Consider the following 20,378-nt stretch of genomic DNA (forward strand, 5'->3'; position numbering starts at 1 on the left):
ATAAAGGCATGCATTATCCATGCCTTTGCTGTGCTGCTGGACAGGTTTGATAATAGAGCAGCATTTGGTTCCTTGTGCTCTTTTCCATTCCTGTGTCACACAGCTGTTTTGCTGCTATTTGCAATGCCTGAAGTTACTCACTGTTAAGTATTATTAGAGAACAATTCTTATCAATTTAGGTTTTCAGGGACTGTCTGGCTAATTACCACAGCATCCCTATGAGGTGAAATGACTCAGTGCCTTTCTGCTCACAAGTAGTGCAATGTTCATCTATTCTTTGATGAATTAATCTGTGGGACTTCCTGGTTCCTCTGGAACATACTCCTTCTGTGGCAGGAGTCAGTTACCTTTAAAAACTCATGGGAACCCAAAAGAAAGCCAGGTTGTGTGTGCTTCAGCATTGGTGCTCTGTGGCAGTGCTGCACAGCTGCACAGCTGTTGTGGATGCATTGGGGAGAATTCAGATTTTGGAGGGCAAAATGTGTCTCCAGATTGCTTGTTTTAGAAATGGGGAAGCACCCTGGGACTCTCTGAGAAGCCACTTGCCTGCCAACCTTTGTGAATGAAGGAAATCCTGTAGCTCTCACAGTACAAAGTACTGCTCTGGAAGCTGGTGCCATGGGTTAAGCCACAAAACTGTGCACAGTCTAAAATTGAACAAGCCCACTTTCCAGTGCTTTGAAAATGGTTTGACAGTGCACATACTGCACAGTATCTGTCTAGTGGTGAGAAATGCTGCTCGCTATTGCAGACTTGCTTAGTGATTTAGAGACTTACTTAGTGACTACAGCACCACCTTCCCTGGGCCTTTTACTTAAGGATTAGCTCTGTCCTGGGGTTTATTGAATCCCCATCTGTCCCAAAATTGTGGTGGATAAGCCTTTCTATCAAAGAGATTTTTTTTTTTAACCAAAAAAAAAAAGTAACAGTTTTATTTTCAACCTAGCTCAGTGAACATTTGTATACTGTCATGACAGAAACAGAACAGAAGCTCAATAGCTGAAGGGTGATGCAGGAGTTGGAAGGAGAGCTTGAGGGTGGGAGTCTTATAAACTGGCTCTGTCATGGAAGCAAATGGCACATGCCTAAGACACATGGCATGAGCAGAGAAGCCTTAGTCATGGCTACGACCTCTTTATTCACCTATTTCATTCTGTCCCCTCATTACTCTCAAGGGAATAAGTGGGTACTACTGAGTGCAGAGTACTCTGGACAAATGGCTTACTTGTACTCAAACGCCTAAGAAAGAAGCAGGCAGCTTGGCCTTCAGAACTCTATTCTTCCAAATATGATGTCCTGCTTTAGGGCACCGGAGGACATATGATCAATAATTTTCAAGAATTTTAGTCATGCAGAGAAGAACTGTGGTGCATTAGAAGGTATGTTTTAGGTGGACAATTGTCAAAGACACCAGTGCCCCTGATACATCTACTGCTTGTGGGCTTCCAGTAGAAGGTAAGCACATCTGTGCTTTTAGAAAATCATTCAGTTGTTAGTAGAACTGACCTAAATACTTATGAGAAGAAGTTGACTCTCCAATTTTCACCTGTTGCAAATTGTGATCAGCTCAATGAGTCTTAACATATCAACATATGTATCTCTGGAGACATGAATTATTTATACAAGTGTTCAAAAGGTCTGAAAAGCAATTTTCTTTTGGGCATGTGTGACTGGCCACATGAATGATATGGTATTCTGTCATCCCTGATTGTGTTAGCATTTTAATTGCTTATTCCATCTGATGCTGATTTTGATTCTTGATGAGGTCTCAGTGGTAGTACTAAATCCATTCTCACTGAACATTTAACCCTACAAAGCTTCATTAATGTAAAAGCTTGTGAAAAGAGAGGTATAAACCAGTAAAGTGTCAATCTGATTTCATTATTTGGGCTGATATATGCTAGCTGATAAATGCTTACCTACTTTCATCCTCACTTACTTATGACTGAGCAGGGGACTTCAAATCAACTACCTCCCAACAAATAAACTAGGTATGTGTTCAATATGAAGGCAACTTCACTATTGTCACCCATTTTGGTTGCTGTGGTATTGTACAGATATCTGTTTCCTCTGCTAATCAGGTGGAAAAGCGATTGAGGAGAAGTGTTATGCATCATATTTTGAAAATCAAGATTTGACTCATTCTCCAAAGCATCCATTACATGCCTTAATAAGTTTAAGCCAGAAGATGAGCCAAGTAGCAGCAAGCAAGAAAACTGTTTTGTGCCAAAAATAGGCAGGGAAATGCAAAGCCCAAGGATGGGAAGACAACCATGCATCTTAACAAGCAACTTCTTAGGTCCTGTGAAGTGGTGGATTGTGACATTCTGACCGAGTTTTGAACTAGCAGAAAGTGGCTGGGGACATTAGTAGCATGATGGGAAACACTGGAAAGGGAAGCTACATGGCCAGCATAAGAAAGATTCTTTTCCAAAACCTTCACAGGCACTTCTCTTAACAGCCACCATCATAAAATAAAGAGATGATAACAAAAATTTGTAAATGCATGTTCCTATGTTCATGGAAGACAATGATAAAGCTCTCATTAATCTTGGTGCTGAAGGATCAAGTTATTTCCTTTTATAACCTCCAAACAATTTGGTAACAGCAATTGATCAATCCTGCCACCACCACATGGGATGGATATTAATCTTGATTTTAGAGACGAATGTGCTAAGGTGAAGTAATTAATCCAGGTTCAACAGTGCTTAGGCACTGAAGATGGACAGTGCTTGATTGTTGTCCCCTGAGCTAATCTTCAAAATATATCCTCCTCCCTTCCTTGACAAGAGATTTTAAAAGACATCTTACAGGCTTGGATCAACCAGTATTGTGAATGAAACACATTTTGGCTTGTGTATTACAGAAATACATTTAGTACGTTCAGTGTGCAAGCTCACTGAACCCATAGTATTTGAACAACTTGCTCCTGTTTTGCCTAGCCTGTGAATGTGGTTCAATTCTCAGCTCTCATTTGGCCAACCCTTTCCCTCCAATAACTTACAACTTTCAATTTCTAGTGTGCAGTTTTGTTCATCCAGAGGATATCTGCGTAGATCCATCATGCAAGCTGCTGTTGTTGTGATCCTGTAAGAGGAAGGTGAAAAAAACCAATGAGACTTGAAACCACATTTTACTTGTTTGAGACGGCAAGATTTTCTTTAATGGGTTTTCTGTTTGTTTAAATACAGAATGGTATGCACTTGGATTCCTGGCATGCAGTCTTTATAGAGCTTGTAAACATGATTAATTTATGCAGCACAGTATACTGGTTACAGCATAAAGCATAAAGCTATATGTTGAATATTGTAGAGAAGAATTTTGACTCAAAAATTTACATGTAAAAGTGTTTTGAAGAACAATTCAGTGAGATTTCTACTTGGACATCTTTTTTTAAATGTTCCTAATTGAGACGTCTTCAAATTGTTTAGCATATTGTTTTATTTATAACTCATACTGCTGATATCTTTCTTTTTCCATTTCGTTGTCACTTACTGCTGTTTAAATTTTGTCTGATAGGTATGTGTATTTTCATCCATGCTGTGGAATACCTGATAATACCTTATTCATTATCTTTATGCTTTCATTATCAGTTTATCATTAACTATGATAATTGTACATGGCATCTCAAAAATGGCATGAGGCAATCAAACACTAGTGAAATATAACATTGTACAGTGGTTACTTCATGAACATTGAGATTAACTATGATTGCAGGCTGGATGTTTCAGATCCTTACTTCTTCTAAGAGGGCATGTGAGTTGATAGTTGGTCCCTAAGGTATTCTCCATGGCCTACGACTTTTTGCAAGGCATTTCCTCTCCCTTGTTAGACCATAAATCACAAGAACACCTAAGAAAATATTTGCTGATAAGTCTGTGACAGTGTGGGAGGAAGGTTAAATGACTTCATGAGGATGGGGATCAAATTTTAAAGCTCCCTTTGAGAAAGACAATTAGATCAGTGTTTTCAAACTCACAAAAGTGAGTAATCACCTTCATGTGCCTTTTTTTTTTTTTTTTGGTGATAGATGGGTTCTTAAATGCTTATAAAACTTCTGAAGTTGTGAATGGGCAAACTTAGCTTCTAATTTTATTGGTCTCTCTCCTTCTCTCTCCAAAGATTTATACCAGGTAAAGGCAGATAACCTCTTTTCTTGATCTGGATTTGGTCCTGCTGTTCCAGTTCCATGTTAATGAATACCAGAGGAACACATCTTGAGATTTTATTTTTGATGTGCTGAAAGTCAAGCACACTTACATGCTGTATTGGGGGGATAATCCTTGCTGTCCCTGAACTGTCAGAATTTAAAAGGGAAAAAAATGCCACATGCTTTATTACTGCGACATGCCTCAAAATCTCCTAAGTCTACAAAATGCATCTGTCATATGGAACATCTAGCAAGGGCTGTAATAAGAACCAGCCCTTGAAAGTACTCTGGAATACTGTGTAAAGTACCATGAAAATGGTACATTTATACCTTTTTTCAGGCTGATTTTGTCACATTAAATAGAAGTGCATGCATCTTAACATGCATTTGCCATAAAAAGGACTTCAGCTGCGGTAGGATCTCATTTAGCTTAGCCATGTACAATTATACCTTACTGAGAGGCACTGAAAAGACACTCATTTGTCAGACACCTGCTTAATAATGTTTAAGATCACACATAAAAATATATTAACATTAGTCACAGTTAAATGCTTTTTAATGAAGGTTTCATAGGTAAATGTTTTGTTCCCAATTAATAAATCAGCCTTTATGGTAATTTAGTTCACCTGTATCAACCAGAGTGTTTTCTAAACCACTGTGGTGAGGTTACACTCCCCCTGCTACTTCCTCAGGCTGCTCTATGATCTCAGGGACTCCCACTAGGCCTTGACTTTTGGGCAATGAGTTGAGTGGTGAAGTGTACCTTGACCGTGCCAGAAATTCTTGCATGGCTAAAGTGGGGGTGGCACTCTCTGTACCAGGGACTTCTGCTGCCCCTCCAAGGTGGGGAATAAGAGATAATCAGTCATCCTCTGAACGCCCTTGAATGTTATTTACCTGAATTGTAGCCTGAGTGGAACCGTACCGTCGTTTTTAAGAATTCCAGTAATTGCCAGCTTGGATGGCAGCCAGGATAGAAACTCACTACTGACTAAAGCCAAGCATTCTGTGACTCTAAGCAGCTGTTCTAAGAGATGTCCTTTGAGCTCTTCTGGACTGCAGTGGATGTACCTCTCTCTTAGAGGACACCTCTCAGAGCTTTGCAATACTTGCTGCACCGTCACTGAAAACTCATGGTGGGACCCACACCGGCACCCCAACTCCCTCCTCAAGGTTCAAGTCTCACCCAAATAGAAATGATAAGGTATTTAACATTAGTATTTCATTGGATTTGAGGGTAATTTTTAACAGGTATATCTTTGTAAATTTACTCAGACAGAGACATTGTGTCTGCAGATGTTTGTGTGTGTGAAGTGATTGAAGCACACTATAGCAAGTATAGAATGAATGTTGCCATCTTGGATCTATAGTAAGTCATGCAACTCTCATCTGCACCCTTACACTTTTCTAAACTGTTTCTGATCTGATTTTCATTTGTGTGCTTCATCTTTGTAGTAAGTAACAGAGTAAGCCTTTCCACAGCACTTTGTGAAGTTGTACAAATTTATATTAAACCTGCTTTTGCTAATATATTTAACAATGATTTTTGAGTAATTCTAACCACTCATTTGTGATAACCAGAGCTTGAATTTGAACCAGTTATTCCTAATGGCAGGGTATCTGTACTACTGACTTCTGCAGTTTTGCATATTTTACATAAGTTACATAAGCAACAGCAATTAGCTATTCTTTACATCATCAATGCAAATTGATAGCAAAGTAGTAATTAATGCAATTGTTTATATGTGAAATTGAAATGTTCTACATAATCTTTTCCCCTGACATTGTAATTCTGACAATTGTATTGTCTTCTCCACCAGCCTGCCAACACAATATGGTCCCTCCTAAAGCTGGAGGTGCTTAAACTTTATTGGGAATCTTAGGTTTCTATGCAAATAGCTATGTGTAATTGCAGGAGTGCTTCAGGATTCAGCAACCTTCATTACCCGTAGTTCATAAATCTGCCTTTCAAGCACGTTTCTCACTCTTGATAGAGCTCAGCTGTGTAAAATTGTTAATGGCATTATGCTCTGGATAACCACAAAACTTATTTAAGCAGATAAATTAAACCCAGATGAAATCATAGTAATTGTCTTGCTAAAAAAAAATAAATTAAGTATTTTATTATAAATAGAGTAAATGAATCCCAGACCTGTTAGTGGTTGCACTGTCTCTGGGTGGAGAGAGTAACTGATGGCTTGCAAATGCACCAGAAGCTTAAAATTAAAGATATTCAAATGCAGAATACAGGGATGTAATGGCAAGAAGGAGATTGCAATACTCTGAAGATAGGGCAAAGCTCCAATAAATCTGTGTTCAAGAGGATTAGACCTGAAAGACCCTTGGGACAAGCAGTTTGTGGCAATGGCAGAATATCATGAAGCTCTGTAAATATTTAAGTGGAGGATTAATCCTACACTTGAAGCAGAGCTATTTATATCTCAAAGTAGGATGTGTTTCTTCCAGGCTTTCCATTCTTAAAATACATTTTAAGTTCAGGTGTTGGGGCTAATTTCTTTGTTTGTATAGTGCCTTTTATTCTACTGTCCTTACATTCTTTAGAATCATTTGGCTACAAATGCTAAAAGTGGGATTATGCAAAGAAGACAAGCAGTTAGGTGGAGATATTTCATTATGCTACTTAATTTCACTCATGTCAGTACTCAGACATTCTGAGATGGAATGAAGTCTGAACTGCCAACAGGCAAGATAAATAGTATTTGCATAAAAGCAAAATCAACTGATTCAATTTTTTGAAATTGTGGCTTGGGGTTCCAGTTATTTGATCCACTGCTTAGCTTTTTCTTTGATGCCTTATTCTCTGAATATCATATTCTTACTCTATAATCAAGTTATTTTTTGCTAAATATAAAATTAAATTTAAAAAAACCCCACTGATGTCCAGTATTTGCAAAACTGACTTCCTTAAGTAATACTGTCAGAGATTTCCCTGCAGAGCAGCAGGTTTTGTAGGAACAAATATTAAAACTTAGTATTTTGAGTTAAATCATCAATGAGCAGTTAAAATAAGTTCAGAATGAATACAGGAAGTAGATTTATTGTTCAGTACTTAGATAATTTCCTTAATATGCTGTCAAAAAGCTGATCCTCAATTCTTGGACAAGAAATAGACGGAATATTTAAGACAGCAATAATAATTACATGTGAAGATGATAAGAGCTAAACAATGCAAATTCTGTTGTGAAATGTTTCCTTCATTTGGAGGTCAGGTATCAAATTTTAATATGTTTGTTCTTTTTTTGTCAGTCAACAGAGCATAAATTATAAATGTACGTGAGGATATGAACTGGGATAGACTAATTTTTTTTCCTTAAAAGCTAAATGAAATCTTCAAATCAAATAAAGAAGAACCATGCTTTTCTTAACCACTGCAGGGGCTAGGGCTCTAGTACATGCTGGAAGTAGACTTTCATACTCCAGGTAAAAATTTGCTATTATTAAATCAGTGTTAATTTAACTTCACTGGTATCAGGGAACTTAGTCCCCATGGAACATCAGAACCCAGATCAGTATCCCTGGTGTAACTGGTTTAATTTTTCTGAAACGGGAAGAATCTTGATGTTTAAGATTGAGTGGGGATGTCTTGTAAGTAGAGTTACTGAAGGAATAGAGGAAGGCAGAAAAAAAAAGTACATTTAATCTGCAATTTTTTTCTCTGTCCAGGCCATGTACAAGGTTTACAGTTATCATACCTGCTGACACCATAAATTTCCAAGCACAGCCCAAGTGCTTGACCCTGGGAGAAATGTCATTTCTGCACCTGCAAACATGCCCAACTTCTACTGCTTGGAGCAGCCTACTTGTAGGGTGTACATTGAGCATCAGCATTATTGGTTTGGTATTGGGTATTTCATATAATGTTGTGTGCACTTGGGAAATCTGTATTCAACAAGCCTGTGTGTTGCTTGTCTGGTCAAACTCCATTAAAGTCTATTAAATTCTATTAAAAAAAGGAGTTATGAGTATTAGTAAAATTGGCAAGGGCCAAAAGGTGATTAAATAATAATGCTTTCACAGATCTCATTAGGAGCTGAGAGAAAATTTGCAGTATTGGATCTTTAGATTTAGATATGAGTACATTAGCAGGTGAAAACTTTTCTATTTTTTTTAATTGGAAAACAATTATATTTCAGCTAATTTTCCCAGTAGGACATATATTTGTGATTCTAGGGTGATAAGCTGTCAACTGCTAGGTCACTGCTGTAGACTGCATACTTTGAGATAACACTGAAGTTTATAAGAAGAGCTTTTCTATGATTTAGCTTAAAAAGTACAATACACATTTCCTTTTGATCTTGCTCAGAGAAATAGTAGAACTGAATAATCATGACAAAATAAAAAGGACCTTGAGGAAGATGTGTAAAGAGTAATACACAGCTCAAAGACTTTTATAATATTGGGTAAAGTGACCTATAACACTTAAGTTGCACAAAGATTAGGCACAGAAAAATGGGTAAGACTATGAGCTTTCTGTTGTATTTTATCAATACCCTGAACTTGTCAGTGTTTGCTTGATTTGCCTCTCCTTCATCTTTGTCCCTTTAGTGGCCCACATTGAACCTTGAATGAAATGTGAGCAGCTTAGCAATAACGTCAGTTGCCTCGGGTATCAAGGTCTTGAGCTAGTAAAGCTGCAGCCACAAAGGGACACATGGGAAAATTTTGCAATGTCTTTCAAGGGCTGAAACATTGCTTTTAAGATAAAAAAGAGCTGCAGTGGTCAGCGACAACACCCCCCAACAAAACCACAAGAAACTATTGAAAAAAACTAGAAGAAGAAATAACTAATTGTAGCACTGACTAGTGCTGTAGCACAGTAATGGTCACGGATTTGTCCTGAGACCTGGAGGAATCATTCTGGGTTTGTCTTTCCCTGTGTCGCTAGTAGCATTCCTGAGAGTGAATAGACTTGTCAAATGTAGAGGAGGAATATTGGGTTTTCTCTGAGTTGTAAATACAAATGTCTGTTTTCAAGCAAAAGACAGGCATGAAAAGTTAATCTGCAGGGTGTCAAATTAATCAACTGCACTGACTTGAAATAAGAATGCTAAAAAAATAACAAGTTAATGAAAACATGACTCCTATTGCTCTTTCCATTCTCATATGTTCTCCCCAAAAGCTACTGAGCTGTCTGTCTGGGCTGTCATGTTGTCCTGTAGGTCCTCTGAAACACTCCTTATCCCATTCTTATTTCCCCCTGTTTGTATCAATTTAACAGCTGCCCAGACAAATGAGGCAGAATTTGACTGAATTGATTCTTGTACTGGAATCAGTTCATCAGTTGGGCTCCATGCCAGGCCCTAAAGATAGTTAAATAGCACCATATCAGAAGAGAGTAATGATGAAGGCAGTGCTCCCACAAAATGAATTTTGTCAAGTTATTCCCATTCCCATGTCAGTGGTAATATTCACCACCAGTGAATTGCCATGGTCAGCTCATTGCTGGTAAGCTGCCTGAGCTTTGTCTGAGACCGAAGTCCTGGAAGAGTCAAAACTCTATTCTTAAAGAATGTTCCCTGTCTGTCTCAGCAGCAGAGCCTAATCCTGAGCTATATATTCAGTCTCAGGCAGGGGCAAGCCACTGAGCACAGTGACATTCGCTGAGGAGAGAAAGAATGGATTGTGTCTGTCTTTATATGCCCAAACAGTTACCGGGTCTGATGTGGGATGTATTGATTGGAATAAGCATGTGTCTGGTCTTGCTGTTGTGGTCACTTCAGTTTGCTTCAATTAGTATTCTTTAACATGACCCAGGCACTAGTTTATCACATCTGTTTTGTGCCTACAAAGCTATGCAATGGTCAAATGCTCTTCTGCTAGACTGAACTGACTGTGAATTTGAAACCTGTTATCCATTTGCTGTTTATTCTTCCTTGTATTTTCTTCCTTTTTTTTTTTTTTTTAAATTTTGTTTTGTTTTGGTTTTTTTTTTTGTATGTTTCTTTGTTTGAATGATGAAGCGTTGTTTACTGGAAAAGGTCATTAAAGGTCATTGCTGATCTTCCTTTAAGTATTCCAGGGTCAGAAATCTCTTGCAGAACTTGGAGCATATGGGTTTTGTGATGAAGGCTTTCAGATGCAGCACCCTGCAATAATGGTGATCTACAGGGCAATACTGCCTAAGAACTTGCCTGCGGCAAGTGATGACTTCAAGCAGAATTCTCTGTTCCTTACTCTGTTTTTTGTTGTAAAATTTAAGCTGGTGGTATCATTCCCACCTTTAACCTCTCTTCTGAATGCAAACAGATATTATCAGGTGTGTTAGGCAAGTGCTACTGAATGCTTATGTGAACACTGTGCTTTTGTATTTTATGTCCTGCTTGGCAGTTGTTTAAAAAAATTTTGCTGCTGGAGCTGTAGATCACTTTTTTCCTCCTGTATTTTTTTCACAGAAAACATTGACTTCAGTCAGTGCAAAGTAGGAGTGTATCAAAGGTTACATAATTTTCAAATAGAGTGTTGTGGGCATGAAAATATTTTGGGGAAGGGGACGTCACATTTCAGTTGTCTTGGGAGATTTACCTTGGCAGTCCAAGTAATTGTCAGTAAATTCATCATTTTTTGCTTAAATCCTTAATGATTTTCTGCTGCCAGAACTCTGCTTCAGCTACATAGTTACACAGTTAAATAGCTGCTTAGTACTATCACGAAGTAGGGATGGGGTGGGGAAAGGCAGACAAGCTGACTTGCTGGCTTCTGCCTTTTCCAAGGGGAGAATCTGAAGCTCCAGCAGAGCGGTGGATATGAGGCAATGGGAAAGGGAGAGCTCATTCATGAAGGACATGAGGAGAGTGGTGGTGAGACAAAAGGTCTGTGAGAAAACATGTTGTTCTGACTAAATTAGAACCTTCTAAAATCAAAACCTTAAGTCAGATATGTACTTCGTAAAGATAATATAAAAGCTTTATTCTGTTCAATGTAGTGCATCAGAAATAGTTCAGAGTAGAGTGAAGATGAATGGTGGAATAATGAAGATGCTTGTAAATATCAAGAATAAATATTAAAAAATTACTACATTTTTACAGTGTAAATCTTTTAAATATTAAACAAAACTGTGTATTTGATGCTTCTAAGCCAAATTTCAGTGCAATGAGAATTTTTACTGCACAGCTATAAACCCATGAAAATAAATTTTACAGTATAAATCCCAAGAGGCCTATAACCATACCAGGGCAACTAAGATACTTCAATAAAAAGTGCCTTAGATTTGGAGCTCAAATTTACTGCAAATAGTACTTTAGTTTGACAGTGCAAATATGTTGCAAGATAAAACGAAATAAAGCGAGCCAGATGGGAAGTGTTTAGCATTAAGGAAGGTCCAAGAGAGAAATGAAGTCAGAACTGGTTTTCAATCTGTCTGAATTAAAAAAAAAAAAAAGGTGATAAATCTGTAACTTTTTCAATGTCTCTATCCAAACTTCCTAAAAGTGACTAAATGCTAGAAAGGTGCAGATAATATCCACTGACTGAAACACCCTGCTCAGGAGAGAATATAAGTCTGCTAGATGGCAGCAGTGATGTTAGTGTCATCTGGTATGGTCACCTTTTGGGTTGTTTGTTTTGTTGTTGCTTATTTCAAAATAAAACAAAATTAGACACCAGCATACTTAGACACGCTGCTTTGGCAGAAGCACAAACAAGGCAATATCTTCCATATGCAGCCTGGTTTGGAAGGCTTCAGCATGTGCTTGGTCAAAACAGCTGGTGGTTTCTGGTTTGTTTGTTTTTTTTTGTTTCATGTTTGGTTTTATCTTTGTTTGATTTTGGCTTCCTTGGGTTTTTTCTTTTTTTTTGGGGGAGGAGCGGAGGAGAAGAGATGCTTTTTTCTTCCTGTCTTGATTAATCTCAGAGCAGCAAGCCTGACAGAGTTCAAGAAGCATTTGGACAGTGTTTTCAGGCACAGGGTGTGATTTTTGGAACTGTCCTGTGCAGGGCCAGGAGTTGGACTTTGATGATCATTGTGGATCCCTTCCAACTCAGAATATTCTGTAATTCTGTGATCTTTAATATTCTGCAGGCTCAGACTCTGCAGGCTTTTGTTCTCTCCTAGCAACACATCTGCATTTGATTTTACAAGTAGCTGACATGTAATTCCTCACAGTCAGTATCTTGTTGTGCCTGTTTCTTCTATCTTTAGCTTTAAGAGCACAGTACAATAGACTCTTTCTAATGCTATTGTGCCTTTATTTATGCAATGTTTATAAGGACAGAACAAGTTAAAAATCTACTTAGTTGACAGAGATGCTCTTTACCATGATGTTAAAATACTGAATTAAGACTGAAACTTATAAAACAGACCAACTTTTCTGCTTATGTTGTCTGAGTAGTTAAGGAGAATTTTTTGATAAAAACCAGGTTGTTTATGGTGTTAAATTCTCATTTTGTGTCGTTTCATCATAACCTTTCTGTGTTGCATGGCTTCTTGAGTCCCAAGAGGTAGTTGGATAATTTTATTTAGTTTTTTTTAATCATTCTCACAGGACATGAGGAAAATACAGTTTGGCATTGCTATGTGATTACAGTGCCATATTTTCTGTTGAATTTCATAGTTCATAAGTTCTTCCCTGAACTGTTTTGATAATGTAAGTCAAAATAAATTACATGGGCATTCTTTCATTAAGATAAACTAATAAAAATGTAGAAAAGTATGAAAGGCATTGTGTCAACCTGTAGAGTTTTGAAACTCTCATCCCTATATTTTCTATCCTGTATATTTTTTGCTATTATTCTCAAGTCTAGTAGCTAAATAACATATTACTGTTAAGGTTTAGTGTCCAGTGGCTTCACAGAATGATTTCTTTTCCTTCAATGAACACCTTATTTTTGTATCGAAGGATGGAGTTTGATGTAGAGCACTTTCTGAGAGAAATGGGTCACGATCTGGATGTGCGTGATTTATATGTTTAAAGTGAAGGTTGAGCTACCCCAGCCTAGGCCTCAGATGTGGGCCTCAGAGGCCTGAAAGCCTGTCGCGCAGTTAAGAATAAGTTTGTGGCGCAGTCAGAAATTATGTTAAGGTATAACAGAAAGTACTGAGCTATCTAGGTGTGAATTAGTATAGGTCTGCAGTGTGAAACTTTAGCCACCTTAAGACAGGAACAATGTTTGCTTGCCAATGAGGGTGTAAACTATCTAGATTGTAAACTATCTAGAAGTGTATAAAAACTACTGTCTGTAAACAATAAAGGGAGAATGCCGGATTAACCATATTGGTTTGGAGCTGTGTTTGTTCCTGTCCAGCTCACCTTTTTATTTTTGGTCCCTGTATCACTTGGTGCCTGAACAGGGACAGGAGACTCCGATAAGTTCCAAAAAGTCGTTCAATTAATAAAGACTGTCGCTTCTGTGATAGCGATGGGGAACGGCCCCCAAAACGCTTGCAGGAGGGAGGGACGGGGTGGGGTGGATCTCAGATCCCAAATAGCTTTTAAAAGCGACTGGGATTGGCATGCCACAGCACTGAAGCCTCCTGTGAAAGGTCTCCAAGTTGTTTTTGTTTTTGCCTTTTTTTTCCCCTGTTTCCTTTTTTTTTTGCAACTAGAGATCACTGGAAGCCTCTGAAGCTTAGACGGTGCCCGCACGGCAGAGGTGCTATACCCTCCACGGCGGACATAGACGAATCAGAGCAAGGTGGCTGGAGCGGGGTCGCTGCTGGGTTGTGTGAGGGATTTGGAGCGCCCTGCAAAGGTTGGAAGGTAAGCCACGAGCCGAGATAGAGAAAGGCAGTCAGAATGGATATGGATTGGCATGCGGCTTTGCGACTCCTGATTTATGTCCTTTCAAAGAGAGGTGAAAAACTCAAGGACACTGAATTAGAGCAATTAGCTGTTGTAAAAAGCACTTTTCCCACATCTACTTCAGACCGTGTATGTCTCCATGTCGTGTTTATAATAAAGTTGTTGTCCCAGTTCCCCTATCCCCAAACAACCAGGGAAAAAGCGGCTCCAGTACCATCCCCAAGCCCTTTCCATCTACAAAGCAGTCACAGCAGCAGAAGAAGCTAAGAGAAGAGGCCACTGTGCAAGAATCCAAACAGAAACAACTGTCTTTTTTATATTATTTAAAGCGGGGAATTGTTGCATCCCAGGTTTGGGTTTACATTATGGGTTTTTTTCTTTGTTAGTTTTCCAGTTCTCTGTACCCTCGTGCATCCCCCGGGTTTTTCCCTACTCCTGTAGTTTCCGTGCCCATCTCCCCGTTCTCGCGGTCCCACTCACCCCAAAGTCTCATGTCCGCCCCTGCCGTGTTCCCATTGGTCGCTGTAATACACGTCATCACCGCGATGTCTGTACCCATTGGGCGGGAGGGCTCCTCGTCCGCCCTGTCCCTTCCCTATTTGATCCCACTCCTGGGATCAAAGGAGCATGCTTGAGGCCATTTGCATCCGTGCGAAGCTGGGATCGGCTGCAGCTTTTCCATCGCAGCTCTCGCAGCGAATAAAGCATCCAGCCACCACGCGGACGGATTTGGACAAATTCCCTGCCTCTTTGTTTCTTCCCTTGCGCCGACGGCAAAGCGCGGCCAACAGCCCACCCCGGAGCGCGACAGCAAAAGCGCCCGGAAACTGTGGCGAGCCCCGGCCCTGACGAAAAGCTGAGATGCCCAAGCCAGGCATTCGGGAGCTGATCGGGGCAGACAAAAGTAAAGAGCAGCCACGATTAGCCCTATGGGCAAGAGATAAAGGCAAATTACAGAAGCCCTCACTCCTCTTTAGCGAGACAGAATGGCAGGAAATAGGGTAACTATTGTGGAATTCGGCTGTAGAGGGCGGAGAGGACAAAAAGTCCATTCTAGAGTTTGGAGCTGTTGTAAAGAAAGTCTTACGAACCTTGCAAAGTATGTCAGCCGGGCAGAAGGCAGCCGAGGCAGCAATTCAGGCATTTGAGGGACCTGGGGTTGAAAAAACAGAAATTCCGAAGCCATCTCAGGTCGAGAAATTTTTTGGTATTCATGATATGTGGCCAATGCGCGGACAGAAAGCCCAAGTCAGCGCATCTGTGCTGGAAGTTGTAGCACATCTGGAGACGCGAGCGCAGACAGCGGAAGTGACTCATCCGGCTGCCAGGCAGAATGAGGGACAACAGGAAGGGAGGCAGCCGCACCACTTCCGGGGCGGGGTGAAACCCGAAGGAACAGGTGGAGTTGATGATGAAACGGGGCTGGCTCAGGTGACGGACCACGAGGGCGGCGACCAGGGCAGAAACTAGAGCGATTAGGGTGGCGACGGGAGCGGGGCGGTGCCGCCCCAGCACCCCCCAGGAGGCGCGGCCACTGCCGCTGGTGTGCGCACGTGTGGCGAGCCCACCCGGCTGCCGGTGCTGACATCCGAGACCCGCGCGTGAAGAGGGGCGGCCCCGCCGCCGGTGCTGCTGGCAGAGACGCGTGGCGGGGGGAACGGCTTTGAATCTAGCTGCGATGGCGGGACAGCAGAAGCCACAACACAGACTATAGAGATACAGCCCACCACAGCCTGGCCACGTTACACAGAGGTAGCCCGACATTGCCCACTTTCCTCAAATTCTGATACAGACGAGTCAGAGTCAGACCATCCCAATTTTAAAAATCGTAACAAGAGGCGATCACAATATAAAACTCCAAAAACAAGTACTTTACAGCAAAGAATAGCTCAGCTTGCTAACCTCTCAGCTTGACTAACTCGGTTAGAGGACTCTCCCTCTGAGTAATAAGGGATGCAAAGCAATCAGACTGCAGCATTCATCGCAGCTGTTCAAGACACCATGTAACAGCAAGGACACATTACTGCAGCTACTTCATTAAAGGAATTCCCAGTGATGATCTACAAGCATTTCTGCCTTGGCTTCCTGGCAGTGATGCCAACTGTCCTCAAGTTTGTACCTCTGAACAGCAAAGAGCTCTGATTGTCTGATTTGAGGTTCAGGAAAAAAAAATGGAGAGAGAAAGAATATTTTTTGCAACCTAGTTCAAGATGTCACACTTGCCATTGTTTTTCAATGGCAAAGGAAAAAGGGGGAGTCCCAACCTGGTTCAGCAACAATTCTGCTTGAATGGGTGTTGTTTTTTACCTGTTCAATGCAAGAATCATGTACTGACAATGTTAGACCCCCCCGATTGATGATCAAGGCCTGATTTCGGACTGGGCACAAATCCAAGGGGTCTGAAAGCTTTAGAATTGTGGCAGATGGATGTCACTAATATTCCAGAGTTTGGTAGGCTGAAATATGTCCATGTCACTGTAGATACCTACTCAAAGTTTATTTGGGCAACAGCACAGACAGGGGAAAAAGCTCTCCATGTGAAAAGGCATTTGTTTGCCTGCTTTGCAGTTATGAGTGTACCTGTAGAAATTAAGACTGACAATGCCCCATCATATGTCAGTCAATAAATTGCCATATTTATGCAGAAGTGGGGGGTGAAATATACCACAGGGATCCCTCACTTCTCTACAGGTCAAGCTATTGTAGACAGAGCAAATCGTACTCTGAAAGAATATCTAGCAAAACAAAAGCAGAATGAGGAGATTGATGTATCTAATTGTTTGTCAAAAGTATTGTTTACCCTAAATTACTTGTGTTTAGCAGAAGGTAGAGAAGAACCTGCAGTTGTAATACACCACCAAGCAGTGGAAGAAGGAAGACCACAAGCAATTCCGGGACTTTATGTGTATCACAAGGACATGCAAACAGGTGAATAGCAAGGGCCAAGTCCTGTGTTGTTTAATGGTAGAGGTTATATGTGTGTTTAAACAGGTACTGGTCCAGTTTGGGTACTGAGCAAATTCACCCGTGTGTGTCCACAGGCAGAGATTCCAGCCAACCGTGATAACAACACTGACGACAGCGACTTACCTGGAACATCCCACGACAAGTCCAGTTCTGATGAAAATTAATTTCTTAGAGTATTAGAAATTAAGTTAGATAATTATCAGTACAATTTTAAGTTTAGTATAAGTATAGTTTATATTTAGAATTAAGTTTAGAAGTAAGCCTGTTTCTTTCATGTTAAGAAACATGCAGAACAATCACAAACGGGAAAAATATGTGGTGGGTCACAGTGTTTTTGTTAAGTAGTGTTTTTGTAACTAAAGTATCTGGAATCCTTGATATTGATAAAAGACAAAACATGTGGGTCACGTGGGCCAATCAAACAGGGCAGGATTCATTCTGCCTGTCGTTAAACACACCATCTAGTCCTTTCCGTACTTGTTTAATTGGAGTTCCACTGGGTTCCATGGCAGAATTCAAAAATTGGACCCAAGCCAAAATAGACCCAAAAAGTGTTCTGGAAGTGCAAGCTGCTGCAGTTGTGCAGAATCTTAAATTCATTAGTCTCCCACCTCAAGAATTTGATCTTTTGGGCTCTGTCCCAGGAAATTACTGTTTGATATTTGGGCCTCATGCCATGAAACCAAAACCAAATTAACACCAGCCACATGATAGCAACACTTGGTTGTCTCCCAGATACCAACTGTATTGTAACTATTCAGAATATTGTAATAATCAGATACAATCCGTGATGCCATCAAAAGGGGTGGCAAGAAAACTGGCACCAGGAACTTTCCTCATTTGTGGAGATCAAGCCTGGTCTGCAGTGCCTTACAAAGCTATGGGAAGCCCATGTTACCTTGGTAAATTAACTCTGTTTGCTCCCACCATCCATCAAGTTATAGGTTTGCCCCAGAAGCCTCGACGAACCAAACGGAGTCCTCTCCAACTAGAACCTCATTGAAAAGACCATGTATCACTTTGGGGGTGTACCTCTGTGGTAATATCCTCAATTTTTGCCCCCGGGGTTGCATCAGTGCAAGCTCTCATGCAATTGAGATCCCTGGCCTGCTGGACCTCAGAGCAAATTAATACCACATCTAACATGTTAAGTGAGCTTGCCGCTGACGTGAATGACGTTTGTCATGCAGTTCTGCAAAACAGAGCTGCCATTGATTTCCTTCTTTTAGCACAAGGACAGGGTGTGAAGATTTTGAAGGCATGTACTGCATGAATTTGTCTGACCACTCTCAATCAATCTATAGACAATTAACACAACTGAGAGACAATATGAAGAAAATTGTTGTAACCTCTCAGTTTACTGACTGGCTCAATTCTTTAGGTTTCACTGGGTGGTTCATGGAATTAGTTCATTTTTGTATTATAATTTTTATTACTATTATACTTATTTTAGTCTTTATACCGTGCATATTACAATGTGTACGAAAGGTAACTAGCCACGCCTTCGAATCCATCTGGGTAGCTCAAAGGAAAAAGGGGGAATTGTAGAGCAATTTCTGAGAGAAATGGGTCACGATCTGGATGTGCGTGATTTATATGTTTAAAGTGAAGGTTGAGCTACCCTGCCTAGGCCTCAGATGTGGGTCTCAGTGAGGCCTTGGAGCCTGTGGCGGAGTTAAGAATAAGTTTGTGGCGCAGTCAGAAATTATGTTAAGGTATAACGCAGTGTACTGAGCTATCTAGGTGTGAATTAGTATAGGTCTGCAGTGTGAAACTTTAGCCACCTTAAGACAGGAACAAACAATGTTTGCTTGCCAATGAGGGTGTAAACTATCTAGATTGTAAACTATCTAGAAGTGTATAAAAACTACTGTCTGTAAACAATAAAGGGAGAATGCCGAATTAACCATATTGGTTTGGAGCTGTGTTTGTTCCTGTCCAGCTCACCTTTTTATTTTTGGTCCCTGTTTTAGTTTGAAACCTTTATAGGAGAAGTTAAAAATGGGTTTGGAAATGTTACATTTTAAAGTTCATATATTGCATCTTCTACTACTCTCATATATTCTTCCTGCATGTAATTTAAAGATGTTTTGGAAGGGAAAATATTTACATATACGTTTTACTTATTGTTACCCTTACACAAAGTAAGTGCATACCTGGCACACTGAGAAGAACTGTGAAAAATTGTTTTCCTTTGATCTTCAAACTCCTTTTGCTATGTTCAGGACTTTCTCTTTGAGTATGCTAAAAGCTCTTCAATTTAGCAAATAATTTGCTAATACTGATAAAATTTCCTACAGGTGACTGAGTATAGCAGAAGATTGAGTTATTCCCAGTGAAAGCAAAACGTCCTGAACAGAACTGTGCAGTATTCAGGCAGATTTACTTATAATCTTGTGAGCATGCAGGCCTTTGATTTTTTCTTAAGAAAATGCTTTGATATTTTCACTGGCATCTTAAACATAAGCCTGACATTTTGCCATTAGGAAATAACAGAAAAAAGGAATTAAAAATGGAATAAAAGATCACTAGTAGTGAAAGCTCATACATATATATCAAACAGCCATCACCTCAATGCTCACAAAAACAGAAACTTCCATTGCCATTGAGGAAACTTTTCCAGCTTATAGGGAGACTTACAAAATATCCTCAAAGACTGATCTGGAAACTAAGCCTTATGTCTCTATCATTCCCAACCACAAGAGTGAAATTATATGGGTAAAAAATACTTGTGGAAGAGGCTGCTGTTGATAACCCAGGCAGTTTAATTACACAGAGCTCTGAATGGCTGTACCTGCAGAATGGAGGAGGTAGGGACTACAGTATGGGTTGAAATATTTTAGATGAGTTTTTCTGGAAAGAAAATACAGATTATCTGTGGGTTACAGCAATTGTTCTAACATGTACTTACCCTGAAATGTGTTGGTTTGGTTTGACAATGATTATTTTTGGTATTTTAATCTTGCAGTCCTGAAATGTTTGAGTTTTGGTGGTAGTTTTTTTTTTTTTTTTGGTTGGTTTTTGGTTGGTTTGGGTTTTCTTTTGTGTGTGTGTGTATGTGTTAATGAAATGGAATAAACCTAATTCTGTTTATATGTTCTTTAATGATAATCACACAGATCACCCATCAGTTTGAATTCCTTCTATTTAGCAGATAGGCTGTCCATTGAATGATTATCATGAATTCTGAGAATATGGGATATTTTAAAGTACTTTGAGTATTTAACTAATGCTAAGCATATGTGTCAGCTATGCAGAGTTCTCCTTTTTAGTGATTTGCTTATGAGACATAAAATAAGGTTGCATTAACATACTATATATAGCACAATTAAGTATTACTGAAACATCTGTGACACACCTTCAAAACAAAACCCTTCTCTTTTCTTATTTTCTCTCAACAGAGTCCCAGCAGGGGGCTCCCAGGTAACAAAAATCTGTAGCAGTCTTAATACACACTTGATGCCCACACTTGGATGTCAGCAAATATTTTAAAGCTTTCTAGA

The 20,378-nt window shown here is 39.8% G+C and overlaps 2 protein-coding genes across 8 annotated transcripts in view; one reads left to right on the forward strand and one right to left on the reverse strand.

Moving 5' to 3' along the window:
• Positions 1 to 20,378, forward strand: part of COMMD8 (COMM domain containing 8) — a 66,576-nt gene that overhangs the window by 37,914 nt on the left and 8,284 nt on the right. The gene's annotated exons all lie outside the window — the stretch shown is intronic.
• The window catches only part of GABRB1 (gamma-aminobutyric acid type A receptor subunit beta1), a 120,897-nt gene that overhangs the window by 25,129 nt on the left and 75,390 nt on the right, over positions 1 to 20,378 (reverse strand). For all 7 annotated transcript variants that reach the window (XR_010998471.1, XR_010998470.1, XR_010998469.1 and 4 more), the window contains one exon: positions 3,005 to 3,087. Coding sequence is in view for 2 of the 7 variants with exons in the window: in XM_068188417.1 (XP_068044518.1) it covers positions 3,005 to 3,087 (83 nt within the window). In the remaining 5 variants the exon portion in view is untranslated. The remainder of the gene's footprint in view (positions 1 to 3,004; positions 3,088 to 20,378) is intronic.

Source organism: Anomalospiza imberbis, chromosome 4 (genome assembly GCF_031753505.1).
Source record: "Anomalospiza imberbis isolate Cuckoo-Finch-1a 21T00152 chromosome 4, ASM3175350v1, whole genome shotgun sequence".
Taxonomy (NCBI): Eukaryota; Metazoa; Chordata; class Aves; order Passeriformes; family Viduidae; genus Anomalospiza; species Anomalospiza imberbis.